Raw genomic sequence first — 25006 nt, 5'->3', positions numbered from 1 at the left:
TTGAATTCAGTGACTTCAACTTAATTCCATGAGCTCAATAGGTTGGTTAAAGTTACGCACATATTTAAAAATCTGATCTAAAGACCTTTCAAGTCAGTGGGAGTCTTTTCATTGACTTCAATAGTCTTTGGATTAGACCCTAAAGCCCAGATCCTCAAAAGTCTCCCAAGCAATCTTATGGGACACTAAGGGTGTGTCTACACAGCAAAGAAAAACCCGTGGCTGGCCCCTGCCACTCAACTCCGGCTTGTGGAGCTCGGGCTGTGGAGCTGTTTCATTGCTGTGCAGAATTCCTGGCATGGGCTGGAGACCAAGCTCTGGGATCCTGCTTGTATGTGGAGGAGGAAATTGTAGCCCCACCACCATTAGGATCAGTTCTAAACTCAGACTTCTACTGTTTCCCTAGGGAGAAGTTGGTCACAATTGTGGCTATAGGAAAGCCTAGTATCTGGTTGCTTCTAAATTTAAAAGCCATCCCTTATTATATTCAGAGTCTTCAGTCTGGGGTCACTACAAAATTTCAGTTGCCCATAGACCCATTCTGTGGCCCCATTGGATTAAAAAAAGGGATTTTGAACACTCACCCCATAATTGAAAATGATCCCTTCATGTTCTTGCCTCGCTTTAGGGAGATTCCCACTGGCCCCAAGCCCCCAAAGAAGGAATAACAATACCTTCAACTTAAACATGCTCTGCAACACCAGTGGGGGCTGGATGCCTTTGAAGCACCTGACCTCTGAGGCTTTCTAAAAAAGTTACACTACCTACCGAGGCCATTGGCCAGTCTGTAGCCATATCGGGCAAATTGGCAATCAGCAGTGCCAATGTTATTAAGAAAGGGGAATGTGAGCTGTCAGTTTCCCTTACCAACATTGTTGCATTCCTTATCAGTCTCAGACCTGCTTATCTGTGACCGTGCAAACCTGAAATTCCTGCCTCTGCAGCACTCCTCAATTATATGTAAAACAAAACTATGGAAAGAATGTGCCTCAACCACATACTTGTTATGAATAGTGCTATTTATTTACAATAAAACAACTTCCCTATTGCATTTTGACTGTGTTACAAAAATGTTCCAACCTAAGTCTACAGAAACAATATCTATGTATAATGGTAATTTAATAATAGTAGGGCTGTCAAGCAATTAAAAAAAATAGTCACGATTAAAAAATTAGTCATGATTAATCACACTGTTAATAATAGAATGCCATTTATTTAAATATTTTTGAATATTTTCTACATTTTCAAATATATTGATTTCAACTATAACCCAGAATACCAAGTGTACAGTGCTCACTTTATATTTATTTTTATTAGAAATATTTGCACTGTAAAAAACAAAAGAAATATTTTTCAATTCACCTAATACAAGTACAATCTTGTAATGCAATCTCTTTATCATGAAAGTTAAACTTACAAATGTAGAATTATGTAAAAAAAAATGCACTAAAAAAGGAAACAATGTAAAACTTTAGAGCCTACAAGTCCACTCAGTCCTACTTCTTGTTCAGCCAATCGCTCAGACAAACAAGTTTGTTTACATTTGCAGAAGATAATGCTGCCCACTTCTTGTTCACAATGTCATTGGAAAGTCAGAACAGGTATTCTCATGGCACTGTTGTAGCCGGCGACGCAAGATATTTACGTGCCAGATGTGCTAATGTTTCGTATGTCCCTTCATGCTTCAACCACCGTTCCAGAGGACATGCGTCCATGCTGATGTTGGGATCTGCTCGATAACAATCCAAAGCAGTGCGGACCGACACATGTTCATTTTCATCATCTGAGTCTGATGCCACCAGCAGAAAGTTGGTTTTCTTTTTTGGTGGTTTGGGTTCTATAGTTTCCGCACTGGAGTGCTGCTCTTTTAAGACTTCTGAAAGCATGCTCCACACCTCATCCCTCTCAGATTTTGGAAGGCACTTCAGATTCTTAAACCTTGGATCAAGTACTGTAGCTATCTTTAGAAATCTCACATTGGTACCTTCTTTGCGTTTTTCAAATCTGTGGTGAAAGTGTTCTTAAAATGAACATGTGCTGAGTCATCATCGAGACTACTATAACATGAAATATATGGCAGAATGCGGGTAAAATAGAGCCGGAGACATACAATTTTCCCCCAAGGAGTTCAGTCACAAATTTAATTAATGCATTTTTTTAACGAGCATCATCACCCTGCAAGCATGTCCTCCAGAATGGTGGCCAAAGCATGAAGGGGCATACGAATGTTTAGCATATCTGGCACGTAAATACCTTGCTGTGCTGGCTACAAAAGTGCCATGTGAACGCCTGTTCTCACTTTCAGGTGACATTGTAAATAAGAAGCAAGCAGCAGTATCTCCCGTAAATGCAAACAAACTTGTTTGTCTTAGCGATTGGCTGAACAAGAAGTAGGACTGAGTGGACTTGTAGGCTCTAAAGTTTTACATTGTTTTGTTTCTGAGTGCAGTTATGTAACAAAAAAAATCTACATTTGTAAATTGCACTTTCATGATAAAGAGATTGCACTACAGTACTTGTATGAGGTTAATTGAAAAATACTGTTTCTTTTGTTTATCATTTTTACAGTGCAAATATTTGTAATAAAAATCATAATATAGAGTGAGCAGTTGTATTCTGTGTTGTAATTGAAATCAATATATTAGAAAATGTAGAAAAACATCCAAAAATACTTAATAAATTTGAATTGGTATTCTATTGTTTAACAATGTGATTAAAACTGTAATTAATCGTGATTAATTTTTTTAACTGCAATTAATTTTTTTGAATTAGTCGTGTAAGTTAATTGCGATTAATTGACAGCCCTAAATAATAGGCATACTAAGCTTTGATAAAATAGTGTTTGGTTAAAGAAATAAACTGAAAGCCAAGGAACTTTATTCATTGGTATGTTTATGATTGATCTGTGATCACACCAAAACGTCTGGATTTCCACAAGTCTCATAATATCATAGGAGAATTAGTTGAATTCTTGAATAAGTTCCCTTGAAGTGTTTTTTGGAAGACAATAGTGTACTTAACTGACTAGTATTTATGTGCAACCCTGCCATCTACTGGAAGAAATTAAAACTGCTCAGCTGCATGTTAGGTCGAAATGGGCAAATAATTCACAGAGAATTATTTCTGCAATGAATTTCACCTTTTTCCCCCCTGCTTGTGAATCGTCCAAACACATCACAAAATCCTTGAGCATATTTGTTGTTCACATTCAGTCACAAATTTCTTCATCAAATTAATGCTAGTTTGCAGATTGCTTGCAATTTGTTACAATATTGTGATGCAGACAATTCAGAGTTATTGGAGGGTAAGCTAGCAACAGCCAGAGCTCACAGCAATAAAACACAAATAAACAAGAAAACTGTACATAAATGTTTTTGAGAGTTTCCCAAAACAAAGTTGGGAGGAGCAGTGCAATTAGATTTTCTTGGACAGATTTGGAATCCAATTGGCAATCAAACTATATATAGCTCTTCTGCCTATCTAGATCATGTACTTATAGCCTTTATTACTATAGTATGTGAGTACCTCACAATCATTTAGCATCACAATACCCATGTGCAATAGGACAGTGCTATTTATCCCCATTTTACAGACGGAAATGAGGCACAGAGAAGCTAAGTAACTTGCCCAAGGTCACACAGGAAATCTGTGGCACTGCAGGGACTTGACCCAGAACTCCTAAGTCCTAGGCTAGTGTCCTAACTACTGGACCCTCAATCTTCTCTTGTAAGCTACTGGTTGTCCCCTGTAATTTTATGCTTCTGAGACCCCTGTTTGTCCTGACCACAAACCAGACAGATCACTAGCTTTTATCTTTTGGAGGACACAATGTTAGCTCACAGGAAATAAAGTTTTCTCACAGAGATTTCTCAGCTTGGTTGGAGAAAGGTTTCCAGCCCTCCATCAGCAGGTGTTTGCACAGAGGGTCAAATTCAGAAATAGTGTGTTAGATGGTGTAAATTAGGCTATGCTTCCCCTAGATCTACACTGCTACCTCGATATAACGTGACCTGATATAACATGAATTTGGATATAATGCGGTAAAGCAGTGCTCCGGGGGGCTGGGCTGCGCACCCGGTGGATCAAAGCAAGTTCAATATAACGCGGTTTCACCTATAACACGGTAAGATTTTTTGGCTCCCGAGGACAGCGTTATATCAAGGTAGAGGTGTATTTACTCCCACTCTACCAATGTTTGAGGACACTGATTGTAATTTACATGCTTAGAAGCTGGAAGAAGCTAGTATTATTTAAAGTAGAGTGGAAGAGTCTAAAATTTACACTTTCTTCTAGCTCCTTAGCATGTAATTTACCTAGGGAGGTGATGGAATCTCCTTCCTTGGAGGTTTTTAAGGCCTGGCTTGACAAAGCCCTGGCTGGGATGATTTAGTTGGGGATTGGTCCTGCTTTGAGCAGGGGGTTGGACTAGATACCTCCTGAGGTTCCTTCCAACCCTGATATTCTATGATTCTAAGTTCACCAAGTTTGCTCCTTTACTCCTCAGCTGTGTGTGTAAGCTGAGCTAAGGCAGTCTGAGGGAATGAAAGGGGGTCTGTACATTACACCACCTTATGCAGCACATCTGCATTTGGGCCAAAGGTTTTGTAGCTGGTCCACATGAATGAGTTTATTAGTCAAAGACAACTTCAGCCCTCTGTATTCAATAGATGTGATAGTCCTGGCTGCATGTCGGATTAGGTCCTTACAACCTGTGTGGGAGAGCGAGCTTGTATAGTCCCACCACCACCAGTCCTGCCCTCAGCTAGGGGAGCCTAGAGCCCTTTCAGTGTAAAGTCAATGTGGAATATTATGTTTTTGAGCAGATTAGCTGTGTGGGGAAGGGAAGAACAGCCAAGCCAGGTGGTTGTGGGGAGGGGAGAAGTGTGCAAGGGGCAGGTGTGGGCAAAGACAGAGAGCTGGTTATGAGGGGAGGAGGAAGGAGAGACAGGCCTCTACTACCCACTTAAAGAAGAACTGGAGAGAACTCATTTATGCTTCTGAAATGATTCACCCCTCAAAATCAAGAGAGGAAACACCCAGGCACTTGTCGCTTCTGCCATAATCTTCCTAGCCAAGAAGCTCTGCCTGCCCAGGAAACGCTTGAGGGATTTAACTCACAAAACCAGACTCACTACTATTTGATCCACCCTGGAAAATGCAGATTGGGTATTTTTTCAAAACTTGCTATTTTGGAAACAGCAAATAGATGTCTGGATATTAGGATATGGGCTATGGACAATCATATCGCATGTAGAGACAGACAAAGGCCCAAAACAGAATTTGAGAAGCCTGGTAATGAAGGTATCACAGACATGATCACATTGATGGACAGCCTGGTGCTCCAAGTACTAAAACTTAACATTCACAAAGACCTGAGTTAAAGTCCCTAGAAATACCTGTTCTGCGTGTGTCTAAAATGAGGAGACCAATTTTTAAACTTGGGCTTTGTTAGGGGTCTCAGTTCTCCATCTGGGCACTCACATTGGCACCTGAAAGAACAACATGTCTATAGTTCCTTCCGTCTGAGGCTCTCAAAACACTTGGCAAATATTAAGGAATGAGCCTCCAGCTGTCCTGCGAGGGAGGTGATATATCCCCATGCAGCAGGTTGAGAAACTGAGCGACAAGTTTAAGCGACTTCTCCACCGTCTCTCAGTAAATCTGTGACAGCTGCGATTGGAACTCAGGTTTCCTGATTTCCAGTCCTGTGCTTTATCCAAGGACTATTTATCCTCCCTCTCCTGGACTATTTGAGTGCAGATCCGTGCACCCAAAGGCAAAACTGGGTGTCCTAACTTACGTGTCCGAGTTTGAAAATTGGGCCCAATGTCACTGTTTGCTCACAAATACCTAGTCCACCTACTTGCCGCAGCTTGTTTTACTCTGATTGCTCGTAATTAAAAGCCTAGAGTACTTGGGAGTAATATATTCCTGTTTATCTTTTGACAAACCAATAGATCCTAGAACCAGCAGCACGATTAAAGACTCAGAAGACTAATTTTTCAAGGTGATAAAAACATATTAAACGTTTCATTACTTATTGATGGCAAATTGCCATCCTGTTGATCATTAGTCGGCACACAATTAAATACTGATAGGAATAATACACCAAGTGTAATGGATAGTCTACTAACTTACAGTATATAAAGAATGCTCTTTGAAAGCAGCTTGGAATAAAAGTGCTTTTTAAAAATATATTTCTAGCTGCGTCACATGCTTGGCTTATAGTCACTCCAGTTCTTTATGCATTTTAAAATGTCGGTCTCGCTTTCTGTCTGTCTTAAGGTTTTAATCTATTGCCTATCAATGTTGTGTTTGAGCACCTTCCCCGTAAAACTGATAGCGCTCAATTTCCTATCATCACTCACAATTTCTCTGCCACTAAAGCTGAAAAGGTTATTTATTATTTGACAGTGCTCGGCATGTACTAGGTGCCTCCCAATACAGATAAAAGAACAAAGGAGCTTACAAGCCATGTCACAGATTCAACACATCTCTTAAGCATGCGCTTAACTTTAAGCGTGTGAGTAGTCCCATTGACTTCAGTGCAATAACTCACAAGGTTGATGTTAAGTATGTATATAAGCCTTTGCAGGATCTGGGCTTTGTTTCAGACATCCTCCCTCCCTGCATAGTGTCATAAGAAGGACCTGATCCAAAACTACTGAAGTCAATGGGAATCTTTCCAATAACTTTGATGGAATCTTGATCAGACAGACCCCAAGACAGCAAGAAGAGCAGGGGTAACATTAATATGCAGTTGCTCAGGCCAGATCTATACTAGGAAAGTTTTGCCAGTATAGCTACAATCGGCAAACTCCCCTAAGCTTTGTCTACACTAGCACTTTTGTCCATAAAATTTTTGTCAGGGGTGTGAAAAAACAACCCCCCTGACCGGCATAAGTTTCACCAACAAAAGCACCAGTGTGGACAGCGCTATTTTCGGTGGGAGACGCTCTCCTGCTGACATAGCTTCTACTGCTCGTTAGGGGTGGTTTAATTATGCTGGCGGGAGAGCTCTCTCCCACCAGCATAGAGTGGCTACACAGGAAAGCTTACAGTGGCAATTTTCTTCCTCAATCAGTGCCACTGTATGGTCTGTAGTGTAGACAAAGCCCTAGTGTAGATACAGTTTATATCGAGGGGAAATGCTTTTGCTGGTATACCTTATAACAGTTCCTTGACTGAAATAAACTATACTGTCAAAAACAATTCTATGACACTATTACTCAGTCTACTCTAGGGTTTTTGCTGGTATAGGACTGTCATAAAATAAATCACACCCCTAACTGACACTGCTATACTGGCAAAAGTTTCTAGTGTAGAACTGGCCTCTTTGAAGCTAATGCCCAGCACAATGGAGTAAAGAACTTGTGCTTGGTTAAATACGTGCAATATATAAGAGTCCTTGCTGGCTAGTTTTCTCATGGCATAGGGTAGTAGCCTTGGGATCAGCTCAGGATGTGATTTCTGGGAGGAGGGGGCGGCATGGAAGGGATTCAGAAATGTCCTCAATTTGCTGAGAGAGAGAGGGAAAAAAAAGATTTCAAAAGGGGGCAAAATGGCAAACGATAAATGTCTCTTAAGGTGTAGCTCTACCTCCTGCAGCCCTGATTCTGCAAAGGTTTAACATATGCTTAGCTTTAAGCATGTGAGTTATTCCAGTTAAACCTGCATGAAAGTCTTTGCAGGATTGGGGCCTAAGAATAAAACATAAATAAGAAGAATAAATAAAATAAGAAGAATAAAACCTGTGTTACTACAGCATGCCTAGCAACCTTCTTTGCTCTTCTCTGTCCATAATGGCTCCTGACAGCCCTTCTGTGGCACTGATTGAGGAAGAAAATTGCAGGCTCCTTCTGTCTAAAACCTTGTCCCCAAGCTGTTACTTAATCCTAGCTTTGCCTCCCCTGTGATTAGAGCTCAGTTCCCCTCCCCAAGGTGCCCATATATAACAGCTAACAGTTACTCGTTTCAGGTCATCTTATAGAATCATAGACATGTAGGGCTGGAAGGGACCTCAAGGGATTATCAAGTCCAGCCCTCTGTGCTGAGGCAGGACCAAATAAGCCTTGACCATCCATGACAGGTGTTTATTCAACCTGTTCTTAAAAACCTCCAATGCCGGCGATTCACAGCCTGCCTTGGAAGCCTGTTCCGTACCTAACTATCCTTAGAGTTAGATTTTCCTAATATCTAACCTAAATCTCCCTTGCAGCAGATTAAGCCTGTTACTTCTTGTCCTACGTCTCGTAGATATGGAGAACAATTGATCACCATCCTCTTTATAACAACCCTTACATATTTGAAGACTGTATTCAGGTCCCTCCCCCTCCCCCACTCTTCTTTTCTCAAGATTAAACATGCCCAGTTTTAAAAAACTTTCCTCATAAGACTCCGTGGGTGCTCCGGGGCTGGACAAGATTTTTTTCATAGAATATCAGGGTTGGAAGGGACCTCAGGAGATCATCTAGTCCAACCCCCTGCTCAAAGCAGGACCAATCCCCAACTAAATCATCCAACAGATTTTTGCCTCATATCCTTAAATGGCCCCTCATATCCTTAGATGGTCATTTCCTTTGTGGGAAGCTTGCTCACACGACACATTCCTTTTGGAAACCATTTTCCACTGACTCCTGTTTAACTTTCGCCCTCTCCCAAACATAAATGACTGTTTTCTGGGTGTGTCCATGTCTCATCTCTTTCTCTCTGAGAGTTGTGTCCATATACAGTCATTTGTCGGGCTAATGACTCTAAACAACATCAGCATCTGCAAGGAACTCCCTGAGATTTGGATTTCTTATCCTCGGATTCCACAGAATTGAGAAAAGGCTTTTGGTTCCTGGAGAAACCTGCCAAAAGGGATTTGTCTAAATACAGGCAATTTTAACAGGATCCCGCACACAACAATGGAGTACTTTGGTTAGCCTCTACTTAGTCCAGTGGTTCTCAAACTTTTGTACTGGTGACTTCTTTCACATAGCAAGCCTCTGAGTGTGACCCCCCCCTTTTTAAATTAAAAACACTTTATAAATGCTTTATAAAACCATTATAAATGCTGGAGGCAAAGCAGGGTTTGGGGTGGAGGCTGACCGCTCACGACCACCCATGTAATAACCTCCCGACCCCCTGAGGGGGTCCCGTCCCCCAGTTTGAGAACCCTGCCCTAGTCCAACACCAGCTACTCTATTTAATCTTGCTACTTCTTCTTCTGGCCTATGCAAGAAGAGTACAGCAGTAGTCTGAACATTTAAGGACAATCCTAACAACTGAGATGAGGCTCACTGAACACTGATGAAACTTGGTCTCCTACCTTCATAGTTGAGAACATTGATAATATGTCTTACTCAACATTTTTGGGACTATTCACACAATCTATTAAACCTTTTTTCTCTCTGTATTAAGGAAAAGAAGCAGTTAAAAGCCCAGAGAAATAGGATTTTACATACAACATAAGGGATAGGCCTGAATCCATACTAAATGGTAGCTTGTGATCTAAGCTATGTTCCCCCAGACACTTATCTATTCCACCCAATGCCCCTCCCCATCCCAGGATAGGAAGTTTAGGCACTTCCTGATTAAGGTCTGTTGGATTGGATTTCAGCACTAGATCAACACTTAAGCTCAGAGCTGCAAACAGACAAAGGTAGGTAAAAAACAGGGCTGAGCGGCTACCCTGGCAATTCATGAACCAAATGTGCCAGTGAAAGAAGATTTTGATTCATTTTACACTGAGGAAACAAAAGAAAACATCTCGTGTGATTGCACTAGTCATGCCATTTACAGCTGCAGGTACAAATCTAACTTCATCAGTAGGTCTGAGAAAGGGAATCATCTCTTTGTATGGTGAGTGTTGTGGGCATGTTGTCTGGGAGAAAAGGATATTCTATCTATCTGTCTATTTCAGGGCTTTCTATACCACTCATTACTGTAGTGTCTAAGCACTTCCCAGACATGGTAAGGCTGTGTTTGGGAATAGTTTTATATGTGAATCCGTTGGGGCATGTTGGGGTGCAACAGGGGGAAATATACACCAAGGTCATATCAGAAAATATTAAATACAGTATAACCTCAGTTTTATGAATGTCTCACAGGACACCCAAGACCTTTGTAAATGTGAGGATTCAGATAACTCAGGTTTTCTTGATAATTGGTTGGTTGATTTAGCACACAAGAGCTTCAGTTTCATGGATCTTAGTGGCCCTGTAGAGCTTAGCAGATGGCGAGGAGTGTAGCTTCAGTCTGCAGCATTTGGGGGCCTACCTACTGTATTGTTGGATAGAGTTTGGACAGTTGGATTTGCTCTAGGAAGCCCAGTGTAGTTGATCCAATAGGGGTTTCTTTCATTCTGAATAACATGCATTTCCTACTGGTGGGATTCAGGTTCTCATGAACCTGAGAATGCAACACAAAACTCAGCTGAAACCAGAGCATTTCAATTAGTTTTGTGACAAAGCTGTACAACGATGCAAACTGATGTGAAACCATAAATCAGCCCCAGGTTCAGCTGTGGAAAAAAAAAATTAGCCTAAGGTCCCTGGAAACATCCAGCATTTTAGTGCATCTTTGCATAAATGTAGACTGAGTTTTTGCATTCATAACAAAGCAGGAAAGCAGGAGAGGTGCCTGTGTTTTCTAGTTTCAGGAGTAAAGTTTGGTAATAATACCATCCAATCTTCTTGCCGTCTCGTACCATGGTGCTGGGTTAGGAGCACCCCGCCCTTTTGGTATAAATGAGGACACCCGCCATGCTCAGGTACTATGGCAATGAGTTCTATGGAAATGCCCACCAACAATGACAAGGTAAATAAAATATCTTTTATTGGATCAACTTCCAATGGGGAGAGAGAGAGAGACAAGCTTTCCAGCCATGCAGAGCTCTTCTTTAGGTGTGGGAAAGGAACTCCCAGGGTCAAAGCAAAATCCAAGGTGGAACAGATTGTTAAGCAAAAGTAGTTCACACATATTGTAAGAGACCATTCAGGGTAGAGTGGCCTGTTAATACCTTTGTTGTCACAGGACAAAAAGAGGGGGTTAGTGGGTTATATATTGTTGTAGTAAATCCAGTGTCTCTGTTCAGTCCATGATTTTTGATGTCTGGCACAGTAATGAATTTAAGCTCCCAGGCGCATCTTTTGAAACTGTTGTGCAGGTTTCCTGTGAGGATGACAGGTCAGATATACAGAAATCGCTTTGTGAAAAATGTTCGCGCACAGGTGATATGGTGTTTTTGTGTTTTATCATTTTCCTGTATGAGTTCACTCAAGAGCATAGTGATTGTCTGGTTTCATCCACATAGTTGTTATTGGGGCAGTTAGTGCACTGGAGGAGGTATACCACATGTTGTGATAGGCATGTGTGGGACCCATGGATTTTGAAAGGTGTGTTGTTTTGGGGTGTGGATCGTTGTAGCAGTGTCAATATGTCTGCAGGTTTTGAATCTGTTGTTCTGGCAGGGTCTGGTGCTGCTTTGAGTTGGTGTGTCCTGGTCTGTGGGGAGCTTGCTTCTGATGTGAGCTTGGAGAAGTTGTGGGGTTGTTTGAAGGACAGAAGCGGGGTTTCAGAAAGATTTATTTCAGGATGGGGTCCCCATCGAGTAAGGATTGTAGGTATTTGATGATATCCAGTATGGTTCCAGTGTGAGATGGTAGGTGACAACTAGGGGATGTAGGCAGAGGGCGTTTTATTTCTGTATTGAAGCAGGACAGGTTTTCTTGGGGTATTTGGGTGGCCTATTCCATGATGCAATCTACTTCTCTGGTGTAGTGTCCTTGTTTGGTGAAAGTGGTTTTAAGTGTGTTAAGGTATATCTTGGACTTTCTCCTTGGAGGATATTCTGTGATATCTGAGTGCCTGGCTGTAGATAACAGATTTCTTGGTGTGTTTGGGGTAGTTAGTGGATCTATGAAGGTAGGTGTGGTGATCCATGGGTTTCTCATATATAGTTGTCTGTCGGGTTCTATTATTGAAGCTGATTGTGGTGTCCAGGAAGTTGATGCTAGTGTGGGAGTGTTCCAGAGAGAGTTTAATGGATGTGAGTTTGTTGTTGAAGTTATAGTGGAAATCTATGAGGGAGTTTAAGTCGTCTGTCCAGTGGAGAAAACATCATCAATGTATTTCAGGTATATCACTGGTTATGTGGTGCATTTGTCTAGAAATTCTTCTTCAAGGTGGCCCAGGAAGAGGCTGGCATATTGGGACGCCATCCTAGTTCCTATGTCTATGGCCGTTAGGGTTACCATTCGTCCGGATTTACCCGGACATGTCCTCCTTTTCGTGCTAAAAATAGCGTCCGGGGGGAATTTGTAAAGCACTCACAATGTCCGGGATTTCCCCCCTCCCCCGGCAGAGCGAGCGGCTGGGAGGGCTGCAGGGAAGTCCCGGGCTGGACTCAGGAGCAGCTGTAGAGGAGCCGGATCCGCCCTGCATTCTGAGCCAGGGGCAGCTCTCCCCTGCAACCCGGTCCGGCAGCACTGTGCAGGGCCAGGGACCGGGTTTTGTTGTGCAGGGCCAGGGACCGGGTTTTGGTGTCGGGCTCCGCTCGCACAGAGCCCAACACCCTGTTCTGAGCAGCAGGGTAAGGGGGGGCAGGCGAAGGGGCAGGGAGGTTCTGGAGGGGGCAGTCAAGAAACGGGGGGGGGCTTTTTGGGGGGGAGTGGAGAAAGTTTTGGGCAGTCAGGATACAGTCCTGGGGGGCAGTTGGGGGGGGTCTTAGGAGGGGGCAGTTAGGGGACAAGGAACAAGGAGTCTTAGGTAGGGGGTGGGGTTCTGGAGGGCAGTTAGGAGCAGGGGGTCCCAGGAGGGGGCAGTCAGGGGACAAGGAGCGGAGTGGGGGGCTGGGAGTTCTGGGGGGGAGCTGTCAGGGGGCAGGAGTGGGGAGAGGGATCAGAGCAGTCAGGGGACAGGGAGCAGAGGAGTTTAGATGGGTTGGGAGTTCTGGGGGGGCTGTCAGGGGGCAGGAGTGGGGAGAGGGATCAGAGCAGTCAGGGGACAGGGAGCAGAGGGGTTTAGATGGGTTGGGAGTTCTGGGGGGGGCTGTCAGGGGGCAGGGGTGGGGAGAGGGATCGGAGCAGTCAGGGGACAGGGAGCAGAGGGGTTTAGATGGGTTGGGAGTTCTGGGGGGGGCTGTCAGGGGGCAGGAGTGGGGAGAGGGATCAGAGCAGTCAGGGGACAGGGAGCACAGGGGTTTAGATGGGTTGGGAGTTCTGGGGGGGGGCTGTCAGGGGGTGGAGAGTGGTTGGATGGGGCTTGGGAGTCCCAGGGGTCTGTCTGGGGGTGGGGGTGTGGATAAGGGTTGGGGCAGTCAGGGGACAAGAGGCAGGGAGGCTTAGATAGGGAGTGGAGTCCTGGGGGGCAGTTAGGGACAGGGGTCCCAGGAGGGGGCAGTCAGGGGACAAGGAACGGGGGGAGGGTTGGGGGTTCTGGGGGGGCGGGAAGTGGGAGGGGCAGGGTGGGGGCGGGGCTAGGGCAGGACGGGGGCAGGGCCAGGACGGGGGCGGGGCTAGGGCGGGGCTCCTCCCGTCCTCTTTTTTGCTTGCTGAAATATGGTAACCCTAATGGCCGTGGTTTGGAGAAAGTGTTTGCTGTTGATTGTAAAACTGTTATGGGTGAGGATGAAATGGATGGAGGTGTTTTCTGGCCACTCTACCTAGAATGGTCCCTTATAATCGCTGCTAACTATTGATGCTAAACAATCCCTTCCACCTTGGATTGTGCTGTGAGTTCTCTGTGTGGCTTGAAAGCTTGTCTCCTTCACCAACCGAAGTTGGTCCACGAAAAGATATTACCTCACCCACCTTGTCTCTCTAATATCCTGGGACCCACTTGGCTACAACTACCCTGAATACAACAGTGACGCCATATCAGCCCCCCTCCTTTGGGAAGTGCCCTTCAGAGCTCTGCCAGCAGTGCTTTCTTTGTAAGGAAAGAGGTGATGGGGCTCAAAGAATTTTTTTTTTAACATTCATAACTGAGGCGGCAAGCCCAGAGGTGCAGGGGCTATGAACTGCCAAGCCCTAGAGGTGCCCGGGCTCAGCCCTGACACAAATTAAGCGCTGTCTGCCCATCACTCCAGTGCACGGGGTACATCCCTCTTTTTACTGCCTGCTGCTCGGCCAGTGCCCCAGCTCCAGCAGGGCCCTCGAAATCCGAGCCACCGCCGCCCGCTTTCACCACTGGGGGGCGCACACGCCACAGCCCGGGAGCCGCAGAGCCTCCCCCGGCGGCTCTGTGCAGCGCATCACTGCGGAGGCGCCTGGCTCGGGAGCGAGTCACGGATATTGCAGCTGCTGCCGGGGCGGTGCGGGCGCTTCATGATGGGTGAGTCCAGGCACCCTCCCGGCCACGGGCTTGCACGGGCCCCGTTTCCCGCCCTTTGCCCCGGAGCTGGAGGGAGGGAAGCGGCAGCGCCGCTGGGGCGTTCCAGGGGAGGAAGGCGGCCGCAGCGCGGGGCTGGCCCCTGTGGACGCCGCAGCAGGTTGGACACTAGCTTAGCGGCCCAGCGCTGGCTGTAAGTACCTGGGCCAGGGCGGCGCTCCTGGGAGTGGCAGCCTCCCTGCTCTCCGCAGCCCCCTTGCAATGGGGGGGGGTCCCCCTCCTTTGCTCCGTGCGGGGGAGCTGGCCGAGGAGCCCGGCTCGCAGGGCGGGGATTGGGCAAGGGAGTTGTGGGGCTGGGGAGCCTTGTGTGCGGGCAGGGGGCTTAACTCAGGGACTAGCCAGGAAATCATTAGGGCAACGTCTTCACCCCAGGGCTTTATAGGGTCGAACAGCAGCTTGCAGGGGTCAGAAGCCCTCCCATCCCTGATTGATCAGGGGTTTTTGGTGCCTGTCTGTCTTCTCCAGGACAATTCCATCCTCGCCCCAGGAGGGGACCTCCCCTGCTCCTGGTTGTTTCAGGGGATCAGGGCATTTGCTGTCACTCCACAAATGGGATCTGAATGTCCCTGCAGTTAGGACTTCTTGTGATGAAATATTGTAGCGGACAGTGTTAAGTGCTCCAATTAGGATGACCAGATGTCCCTGATTTTATAGGGATAGTCCCAATATTTGGGGCTTTTTCTGCTATAGGCACCTATTACCCTTCACTCCCATCCCGATTTTTCACGCTTGCTATCTGGTCATCCTAGCTCCAATGGGGGGTGGTTTGTTGCTATATTTTTATATGATTTATGAGCAAAGACAGCATGGCCCTGTGAATAAGCCGATTGATTATACTGAAAAATCACTTACAAAATGAGACAAGTACGCTATTGCTTCAGCCAGTTACTTTCTGCCCTGTTGATTTTGGGCCGCTGTTATGAATTCTAGGTCTCTTACCCTCTTCGTAAGCAAACACTGCGTGGCGTATATAAATAGCTCACTTCTCTGCTGCTTGATTCACTGCTCCACACTTCCTGCTTGTTCTCAGCGCATGCACCGCAGCCTCCTTACTATTGCTGGAGTTCCAGCTCAAAAACAAAGGCACAGAGATGATGAACCGCTTCTACATGGAAAAAAGAAAGGAAGAGCAATAGAAGGGGTGAAAAAAAACCAAAAGAGGGTGTGATTGACTCCCAAGGTGCGCTCTGCTCTCAGAGCTGTTCTGATGAAGCAGAAAACCTCCAGCTTCCTGTGTGTCAAATGCTGAACAAACACCCTATGCTCGATAGTTAAACAAACCTCAGATCTGTGTGACAGGAAAGTGCGAATACGGATGTGAAGGAATCTTGCTTACTCTTCATCAGAGGAGGCATGCAAATTGGAAAGGGAGAGGCAGTGTGAGGAAATTAAGACTCTGACGTCTTTCCCTTGTCCACTATTTTACTTAAAAAAACCCACCCCAAATGTAATGCCTGTTTGAAACCCTGACGTAGGAGAATGTAAGCTGCTTCTGTGGAATAACTGCAGAATTCAGACAGCATATACAGAACCAGGAACCTTCTTTGGACTGGACTTTCATTGAGATTTGGCTATTGGAAGAAGTCAGTCTTTTAACATAGACTAACGGTTTAGTTTCTTCTAGGGTCTGAGTTCTGCATTCCGGATGTTTCTCCTCTTCAGATACCGTAAGCTAGCAGCTCAATATGATGGAGTCCAGAAACCAGAGGGTTCTGAACCTTGATGTACCATCAGTCATTTAAATCATCATGTAAATCAGTGACCTGTTAAACTGGAAAAACTACTCTTAATCCAGATTGGTAATATAGCATGACACTCCTTCCTTCCCTGAATAGAAAAGTGAAGGAGGCTGATCTTGGCACTGAGGGAGGGACAGAGTACTGTCTGAGAGAGCCACAATTACGGTAAAATGAAACTAGCACGCCAGTACATTAGTCATTACCATTGTAAACAGCTAAGGTGGAGCAGCAGATCTGGCAGGAGGCAGAGTCACTTGTTGATTCATTTCTCTATTCTCTCTCTCTGTCTCATTCATATATACTGATCCTGCCTTTTCCTGTATCCCTTTAATGTGCTACAGTGATCCTTGCTTTGATTTTGTCTCCTTTGTTTTCCTGTCAGGGCTGACCCCTAAGGATGCTTCAGGCCAGAGTGAAGTTAATTGTAACCGGAGATGACTTTGGCTACTGCCCAAGGAGGAACCAAGGAATCGTGGAGTGTTTCCTGGCTGGAGCAGTTTCCAATGTTTCCCTTATGGTCAATGGCAGCGCTGCGCCAGCTGCAGCACAACTGGCAAGAAGGTGAGCTACTTACTTAGTGCAACCTCCCCAGGCCATATGAGCAGAGCCAAGACTGTAACATTCACTGAATCCATAACATTCATAGCCAAATGGAAAAACTCAACTTTCCCAGGCTTTTGCAGGAAAACTAGAGCTAGTGCATAGAGAGAAAAGGTGGGTGAGGTAATAGCATGTATTGGACCAACTTCTGTTGGTGAAGAGGAGAAGTTTTTGAGCTTACAAAGAGCTTTTCTTCAGGTCTGGGAAAGGTACTCAGAGTGTCACACCTTGTATTTAGTTGTAACAACTTCTTTAGCATAAGGACTTAACACATGTTGCAAGAGTCCACTCAAGGTCAAGTGGGCCGTAATTTCATTGCAGTTGTAGGACAAGGGAGGGTTAGTGGATTACAGATTGTTGTAATGAGCCATACATCCAGTGTCTATCCAGTCCATGATTTTTAGTGTCTAGCACAGGTATGAATTTAAGCTCTCAGGCTCGTCTTTTGACGATGTTATGCACATTCACCAACAGAAGTTGATCTAATAAGAGATATTACTAGCCTGACCCACCTTGTCTCTAATATACTGGGACTGATATAGCTACAACACTATTTTATTAACATAGTCAAACAAAATATACTCATCTGCAAATGTTACTATAAGGGTGCATCTACACTGCAGTTCAACACCTGCGGCTGACCCGGGTCAGCTGACTCGGGCTTGTGCTAAGGGACTGTTGAATTGCAGTGTAGATGTTTGGGCTCAGGCTGGAGCTTGAACTCTATGACCTCCTTCTCCTGGGATCCCAGAGCCTGGGCTTCAGCCGGAGCTCCAACGTCTGCACTGCAGTTAAACAGCCCCATAGCCCAAGCCCCACAAGCCTGAAGCAGCTGGCACGGGCCAGCCGTGGGTTTTTAATTGCAGTGTAGATGTACACTAAATGGTTCTGCTTCCTCTTAGCCACTACTTTGCACATTTTTCCTCTGACATGTAACGGGGGTGGAATGGAGATTATCCTGATTGTTATTTCTTTCATTGTCACAATCTGGGTTTGTTGGTCTCTCGCTTTCCAGAACACTTCAAGGGACACCATCAGGTGAAAAGTCCATGCTTTAAAAAGCAAATGTTCTTTCCGAACTGCTTACACCCTAGATTATTAGAACTGAATGAATTTTAAACATCTCACTTATTTTTACCATTTATGCTGTTTGTTTACTTTTTGCATTTCACTCAGCTTGGACACTGAAAGTAAACTAGTGGGTTCCACTCTCTGGTTCTCAGGCACTAGCACAATTCTGCAATGTTTGGGTTGCAAACCTGTGCAATTCCAACCAAAAAAAACATTTTTTTTAACACTCATGAAAGCATTTTACTCATATTAGGTTTTGTAAAACCATAAATAACACACACACACACACACACACACACACACAATGTTTTGGGGTGTCAGGTACCTGAATTATTTTATATATTCCTGATTGCTGCAGAAGCTCTTTAAGAGATGCTGTCACACTTGGCTCTGTATCACATCACATGGTATGTTCAGGGCTCCTGGACTAACCCAGCAAATCCTTTAATATGAAGTATTATTTGTAACTCATTTAGAAGGTAAAACCCAGCTTATACCGCAGCTCCAGACAGGGTTAGCACTTGGAAAGAGAAGTACGTCCTGAAACAGTGAGCAGCTCGGTAACCTGGACAGCACTGTGTAGACTTAAAAAGCATCTTTTTAAAAAGAGGGCTCTGCTGGGACTCTGAAACCTTGTGTCTCATTTCCCAACTCCAGTTGTTCACAGGAGACAGCTTTATATTAGCAACTTCATGCTAGTTCTCTGTGCGCAACCAAAGCCACCTTTGGAAGAGGTTTGGATATGCTTGGAGGGTGGCATGTGTGTTTTGCATGATGTGTATAACTGTAGTCATATTTTTAAAGACAAGAACGTCTTCAGAGAATTTGGCCATCAGGGAAGGGGCCCAATTGGCAGCCCTACGGACTGTGATCTTCTAGCCACAGATCATAGGTGGCACCAGCGCAGGTTTCCCACCATCATACATCAACCCTGAGCTAGGGACTTTCTCTAAGGGAAAAGGCCTCCAGGCCCCTTCAGTCCACGGCCTCTCTGCCTACAAGAGACCAATTATTAGTGGCAAGTTTGTCTGTTGTTAGAAATGACATGGAACTGTTTCCAGGAGAGCAGATCAGGCAGAAGGAAGTGTCAGGGGGAAATGTAACCTAGAGGCCTGCTTATTAGTAAATCAAAAAAAATCACGTAAAACAGTGAGGTTAATCAAACACTTTCCCAAGATACAGATATAACATGAAAAGCTTTAAACCCCGGCACTCTGGTAATAGTCTGGCATTATAACTCTACTTTTGAGCCCTACTCACTGCCAGGTTTTTAAATATAGACTCCACCTGGCCTAGTTTCTGGTTACGTACATTTCTGTATTCAGAAAGTAGGCCATGTGACTGCAGTTTAAAAAGGCATAACTGAATCCAGGTCAGAGCATTTATACTGTCAGCTGACTAAGTGTGCTAGGGCAGGGTTGGAGGGATATTTGTCAGCACAAACTACAGCCCTCCTTTCCCCTCCCTTATTTTATTAGCACAAACAGGGATTGTTTTGGATTCTAAATGTGTGAAATTGATTTAAATCATTTCTGGGAAAACAAGCTGGTTGGCCTGGGAAACATTTTAATACTGACAAGTGTCAGGGGGTAGTCGTGTTAGTCTATATCCAAAAAAACAACAAGGAGTCCGGTGGCACCTTAATGACCAATAAATTTATTTGGGCATAAGCTTTTGTGGGTAAAAAACCCACTTCTTCAGATGCATGGAGTGAGAATTACAGATGTAGGCATTGTTATACTGACACGTGAAGAGAAGGGAGTTACCTCACAAGTGGAGAACCATTGTTGACAGGGCCAATACAATCAGGGTGGATGTAGTTTACTTCCAACAATTAATGAGGAGGTGTCAACTCCAGGAGAGGAAAAGCTGCTTCTGTAATGAGCCAGCCACTCCCAGTCCCTATTCAAGCCCAAATTAATGGTGTTAAATTTGCAAATGAATTTTAGTTCTGCAGTTTCTCTTTGAAGTCTGTTTCTGAAGTTTTTTTGTTCAACTATGGCTACTTTTAAATCTGCAATAGAATGTCCAGGAAGATTGAAGCGTTCCCCTACTGGCTTTTGTATGTTACCATTCCTGATGTCCGATTTGTGTCCATTTATTCTTTTACGTAGAGACTGTCCGGTTTGGCCAATGTACATGGCAGAGGGGCATTGCTGGCACATGATGGCATATATCACATTGGTAGATGTGCAGGTGAATGAGTCCTTGATGGTGTGGCTGATGTGGTTGGGTCCTCTGATGGTGTCGCTAGAGTAGATATGGGGACAGGGTAGGCAACAAGGTTTGTTACAGGGATTGGTTCCTGGGTTAGTGTTTCTGTGATGTGGTGTGTAGTTGCTGGTGAGTATTTGCTTCAGGTTGGACTGGCCTGCCTTCCAAGGTCTGTGAGAGTGAGGGATCGGTTGTAGATCGTTAATGTGCTGGAGAGGTTTTAGCTGGGGGCTGTATGTGATGGCCAGTGGTGTTCTGTTATTTTCCTTGTTGGGCCTGTCCTGTAGTAGGTGACTTCTGGGTACCCGTCTTGCTCTGTCAATCTGTTTCCTCACTTCCCCAGGTGGGTATTGTAGTTTTAAGAATGCTTGATAAAGATCTTGTAGGTGTTTGTCTCTGTCTGAAGGATTGGAGCAAATTCGGTTGTATCTTAGGGCTTGGCTGTAGACAATGGATTGTGTGATGTGTCCTGGATGGAAGCTGGAGGCATGTAAGGAAGCATAGCGGTCAGTAGGTTTCCGGTATAGGGTGGTGTTTATGTGACCATCACTTATTTGCACTGTAGTCCAGGAAATGGATCTCTTGTGTGGACTGGTCCAGGCTGAGGTTGGTGGTGGGGTGGAAATTGTTGAAATCCAGGTGGAATTCTTCAAGGGCCTCCTTCCCATGGGTCCAGATGATGAAGATGTCATCAATGTAGCGCAAGTAGAGGAGGGGCACTAGGGGACGAGAGCTGAGGAAGCGTTGTTCTAGGTCAGCCATAAAAATGTTGGCATACTGTGGGGCCATGCGGGTATCCATCGCAGTGCGGCTGACTTGAAGGTATAAGTTGTCTCCAAATCTGAAATGGTTGTGGGTGAGGACAAAGTCACAAAGCTAAGCCACTAGGTGTGCCATGGCCTCATAAGGGATACTCTTCTTGACAGCTTGTAGTCCATCCTTGTGTGGAATATTGATGTAAAGCGCTTCTACATCCATGGTGGCTAGGATGGTGTTTTCAGGATTGTAGTTTCCTCAGGAAGTCGGTGGTGTCTCGAAGATAGTTGGGAGTGTTGGTAGCATAGAGTCTGAGGAGAGAGTCCAAATAGCCAGATAATCCTGCTGTAAGAGTGCCAATGCCTGAGATGATGGGGCGTCCAGGGTTTCCGGGTTTATGGATCTTGGGTAGCAGATAGAATACCCCTGGTCGGGCTTCTGGGGGTGTGTCCGAGTAGAGAAGGAGCCTTAAAGTAACTGGCCTCAAATTTATCAGACGCAGACATAGCTTAACTATTGAGTACAAATAAATGAGGGCTCTTCTCTCTCTCAGATATCTCCTTTCAGAATGACGTGGGAATTAGTTTATTTTTGTGCCACACTATGGATTTGTCTAAATGAATACTTAGTTCATTGCTAGCTGGGGTGTGAACGTACCCTGCTGCAGACTGTCTGCATGGACCCTGCTGCCATGCAATAAGAGCTCCCTAGTGCATTTTAATCTATCATGGTTTGACACAGGAGTAGATCAAAGTACACTAGGGAACTATTAGTGAGCGTCAGCAGGGTCCACATGAAACTTAGCGCACAGCAGGCTAGTGCGGGGTAGATTCACACCCCAGCTTGCTGCAAACTAAGTATTTGTTCAGACAAGCCCTATGATGGTGAAGTATGTGTCATCCTAGACTTCACTTCGCCACCACTTTGCTAGGCCTCCTTTGGAGCACCATATGTTGCCTTATGCTGTGGTTGGGCGACTCAGCAGGAATTAGCAGGTCTTCATAGCAGCTACAAAGCAAAGCAAGCGGCTATAGACTGTAGACTGTGTGGGAAACAGCAGCAAAAAAATAAAAATACCAACACCCCCCAACTTGCAACATCCAGATGTAGATCTTTGCCTTCCCACAGTGTCCCCTGTCTGGCTGTTCTCCAGCCACTCATATCGTCCGTGAGCCCCCATGCAAGGAATACCAGAATTCAGCCTTATTTGCTGTGGAGCTGTACTGCATGGCCCTCTGCCCCAGGAAACTTTGGGGGAAGTCTGTGTGTAGGTTTTCAGCATCTGCAAACATCTGTAGTGAAGTGTTGCTCTAAGATGCCCGTGGATCTGCACGCATTAGTGTTGTAAGGAACAGTGAGCATGGGTGAAACCCCACTGCAGAGAAGCAGTAGCTGTCAATGGCGTCTCCGGGAAATTGCTTAACCCTGCACTTTGACGAGAGGAGCTGCTTCAGCCATGGGGAGTTCTGAGTATGGAAGTATTTAGGCAGTCTCTGTCCCAGGCCATCCACAGTGGGGACAGATGACTTGTGTTTTCCCCCCAAGCATCTGCAGCCTTTGTGAGCCAAACAGCCAGCACATAATTATTCCTGTGCACAAGGCAGGGCTGCCTTGGGTAACGTTAACTTGCAATGTCTTTGCAATCAGAAATTATGCAGTGTTGAGATGGACAACTTGGCAAATATCAAGTTTCCCATCCCTCACGGCCCTGCTTTGCAGATCCCACCCTCACTTTCACTGAATCTATGACTGGGATTATCGATTCCAAGGCCACAAGGGACTATTGTGATCATCTAGTCTGACCTCCTGTCTAACACAGGCCATGGAACTTCCCCAAAATAATTCCTATAGGAGAGCTTTTAGAAAAGCATCCAATCTTGATTTAAAAATTGTCAGTGATGGATAATCCACTACAACCCTTGGTAAATGGTTCCAATGATTACGGTAATTATCGTTACTGTTAAAAACGTACACCTTATTTCCAGTGTGAATTTGTCTAGCTTCAACTTTCAGCCATCGGATCACGTTATGTCTTTCTCTGCTAGACTGAAGAGCCCATTATTAAATATTTGTTCCCCATGTAGGTACTTATACACTGTAATCACATCACCCCGTAACCTTCTCTTTGTTAAACTAAATAGATTGAGCACCTTGAGTCTGTCACTATAAGGCGGTTTTCTAATCCCTTAATCATTTTCTTGGCTTTTCTCTGAACCCTCTTCAATTTATCAACATTGTTCTTGAACTGTGGACACCAGAACTGGACACAGTATTCCAGCAGCAGTCACCCAGTGCCAAATACAGAGGTAAAATCACCTCTCTACTCCTGCACGAGATTCCCCTGTTTATGCATCAAGGACTGCATTAGCCGTTTTGGCCACAGTGTTGCATTGGGAGCTGATGTTGAGCTGATTATCTACTCCATTCCCCAAATCTTTTTCAGACTCACTGCTTCCCAGGATAGAGTCCCCCATCGTGTATATAAGGTCTACATTCTTTGTTCCTAGATGTATACATTTACATTTAGCTGTATTTAAACACATATTTAATCGATCCAGATCACTCTCTATCAGTGACCTGTCCCTCTCCATTATTTACCATGTCCCCGTGTAGACATCCGGGGTGGGGCTCGTCCCTTGCAGGGGCGACTGGGAGCCAGGCCGCCTCACGTCACGAGGCCGGGAAACAGTTCAGTCTGGCAAGTCCAAGCCCTAGGTCAGGGCGGGGCAGCAAACAAGCAGTACTTCAGGGGCTCAGGCCCTCAGGCAGGACTGAGCCAACACACAGTCGTTCAGGGGCTCAGGCCCTCAGGCAGGGGCTGAGCAAACAAACAGTAGTTCAGGGCTCAGGCCCTCAGGCGGGCTGAGCATTGGCGTGAGGGTAGGGGAGGAGGAGAAACTGCCACCCGGGGTGGGGTGGCGGGGGGACACAGGCCCACCCACCCCACTGTGTCCCAGCCCGGGGCCCTAACAGCAGCAGTCCGTCAGTGGGGATCCTGACCGCAACACACTGACATGGGCTCGGGGTCCGTTATCCCCGAGCCACTTCCAATCTCCCCCTCCATGGGTACCTGCACGTCCTCAGTCTCCTCCACCGTGTCCCAGACCGTGGGCTCCTCAGGGCACCGAGCGCAGGGTAGGTTGGGCGGCTCCTCTGGACCCTTGGCGAGGGGAAGCTCAGGCCGCTCCTCGGGACACCGGGCTCGGGGCAGGCTCGGCCAGTCCTCCTCAGGATACCGGGGTCGGGGCAGGCTCGGCCAGTCCTGCTCAGGAGCTCGGGCACCTGCATCTGTCCTCTCCCGCGGCCGGCATCCAACTGACCGCTGGGGCCGCGCCTTTATACTTCCTGTCCCACCCCTTGACTTCCGGGGAGGGGGGGGAGGAGAGGGCGGTGACAGGCGGCGGTGACTCCGCCCACTCGGGCGGCTGTTCTGGCTCGTCCCTCTCAGGGGCGACCGGGAGCTAGGCCGCCTCACTACACCCCAATTTTTGTGTCATCTACAAACGTTATCAGTGATGATTTTATGTTTTCTTGCAAATCATTAATAAAAATGTTAACTAGTATAGGGCTAAGAACCGTGATCCTTGTAGGACCCCACTAGAAATACACCCTGTTTGATGATGATGATGATTTCCCTTTACAATTACATTTTGAGACCCATTAATTAGCCATCTTTTAATGCATTTAATGTGTGCCATGTTAAATTTATATCTTTCTAGTTTTTTAATCAGAATGTCATATGGTATCAAGTCAAATACCTTACATTAGTCTGTAAGTCTGTTACATCAACACTATTACCTTTCTCAACAAAACTTGTAATTTATTAAAAAAAAAAAAGATAGTTAGTTGGACAGGATCTGTTTTCTGTAAACCCATGGTGATCAGCATTAATCATATAACTCTCCTTTATTTATTAATTTAGTCCCATATCAGCTGCTCCATTATTTTGCCTGGGATTGAGGTCAGACTGACAGGCCTATAATTACTCTGGTCATCCCATTTACCCTTTTAAAATATTGCACAACATTAGCTTTCCTCCAGTTTTCTGGCACTTCTCTGGTGTTCCAAGACTTATTGAAAATCAGCCCTGACAGTCCAGCGAGCTCTTTAAAACTCTTGGATGCAAGTTTATTTCAATCCATACATTTAAAAATGTCTAACTTTAGTAACTGCTGTTTAACATCCTTTGACATATTAGTAGAATGGAAATAATGTTATCATACGATATGACTACATCATCTGTTTTTTCC

At 45.4% G+C, this 25006-nt stretch overlaps 1 protein-coding gene across 5 annotated transcripts in view; it reads left to right on the top strand.

Annotated features, from left to right (window-relative positions):
- Nucleotides 1-25006, top strand: part of YDJC (YdjC chitooligosaccharide deacetylase homolog) — a 75707-nt gene that overhangs the window by 36307 nt on the left and 14394 nt on the right. For 3 of the 5 annotated variants that reach the window (XM_054006487.1, XM_054006483.1, XM_054006485.1), the window contains one exon: nt 16498-16676. In XM_054006487.1, coding sequence (XP_053862462.1) covers nt 16513-16676 — 164 coding nt within the window. In that variant the 5' untranslated portion in view covers nt 16498-16512. Of the gene's footprint in view, nt 1-14242; nt 14320-14443; nt 14510-16497; nt 16677-25006 lie in introns of those variants that run through there. The other 2 variants (XM_054006484.1, XM_054006488.1) reach the window with 2 other exon arrangements.

This window comes from Malaclemys terrapin, chromosome 16 (genome assembly GCF_027887155.1).
Source record: "Malaclemys terrapin pileata isolate rMalTer1 chromosome 16, rMalTer1.hap1, whole genome shotgun sequence".
NCBI lineage: Eukaryota > Metazoa > Chordata > Testudines > Emydidae > Malaclemys > Malaclemys terrapin.
This window is presented reverse-complemented; position numbering and strand designations above follow the sequence as displayed.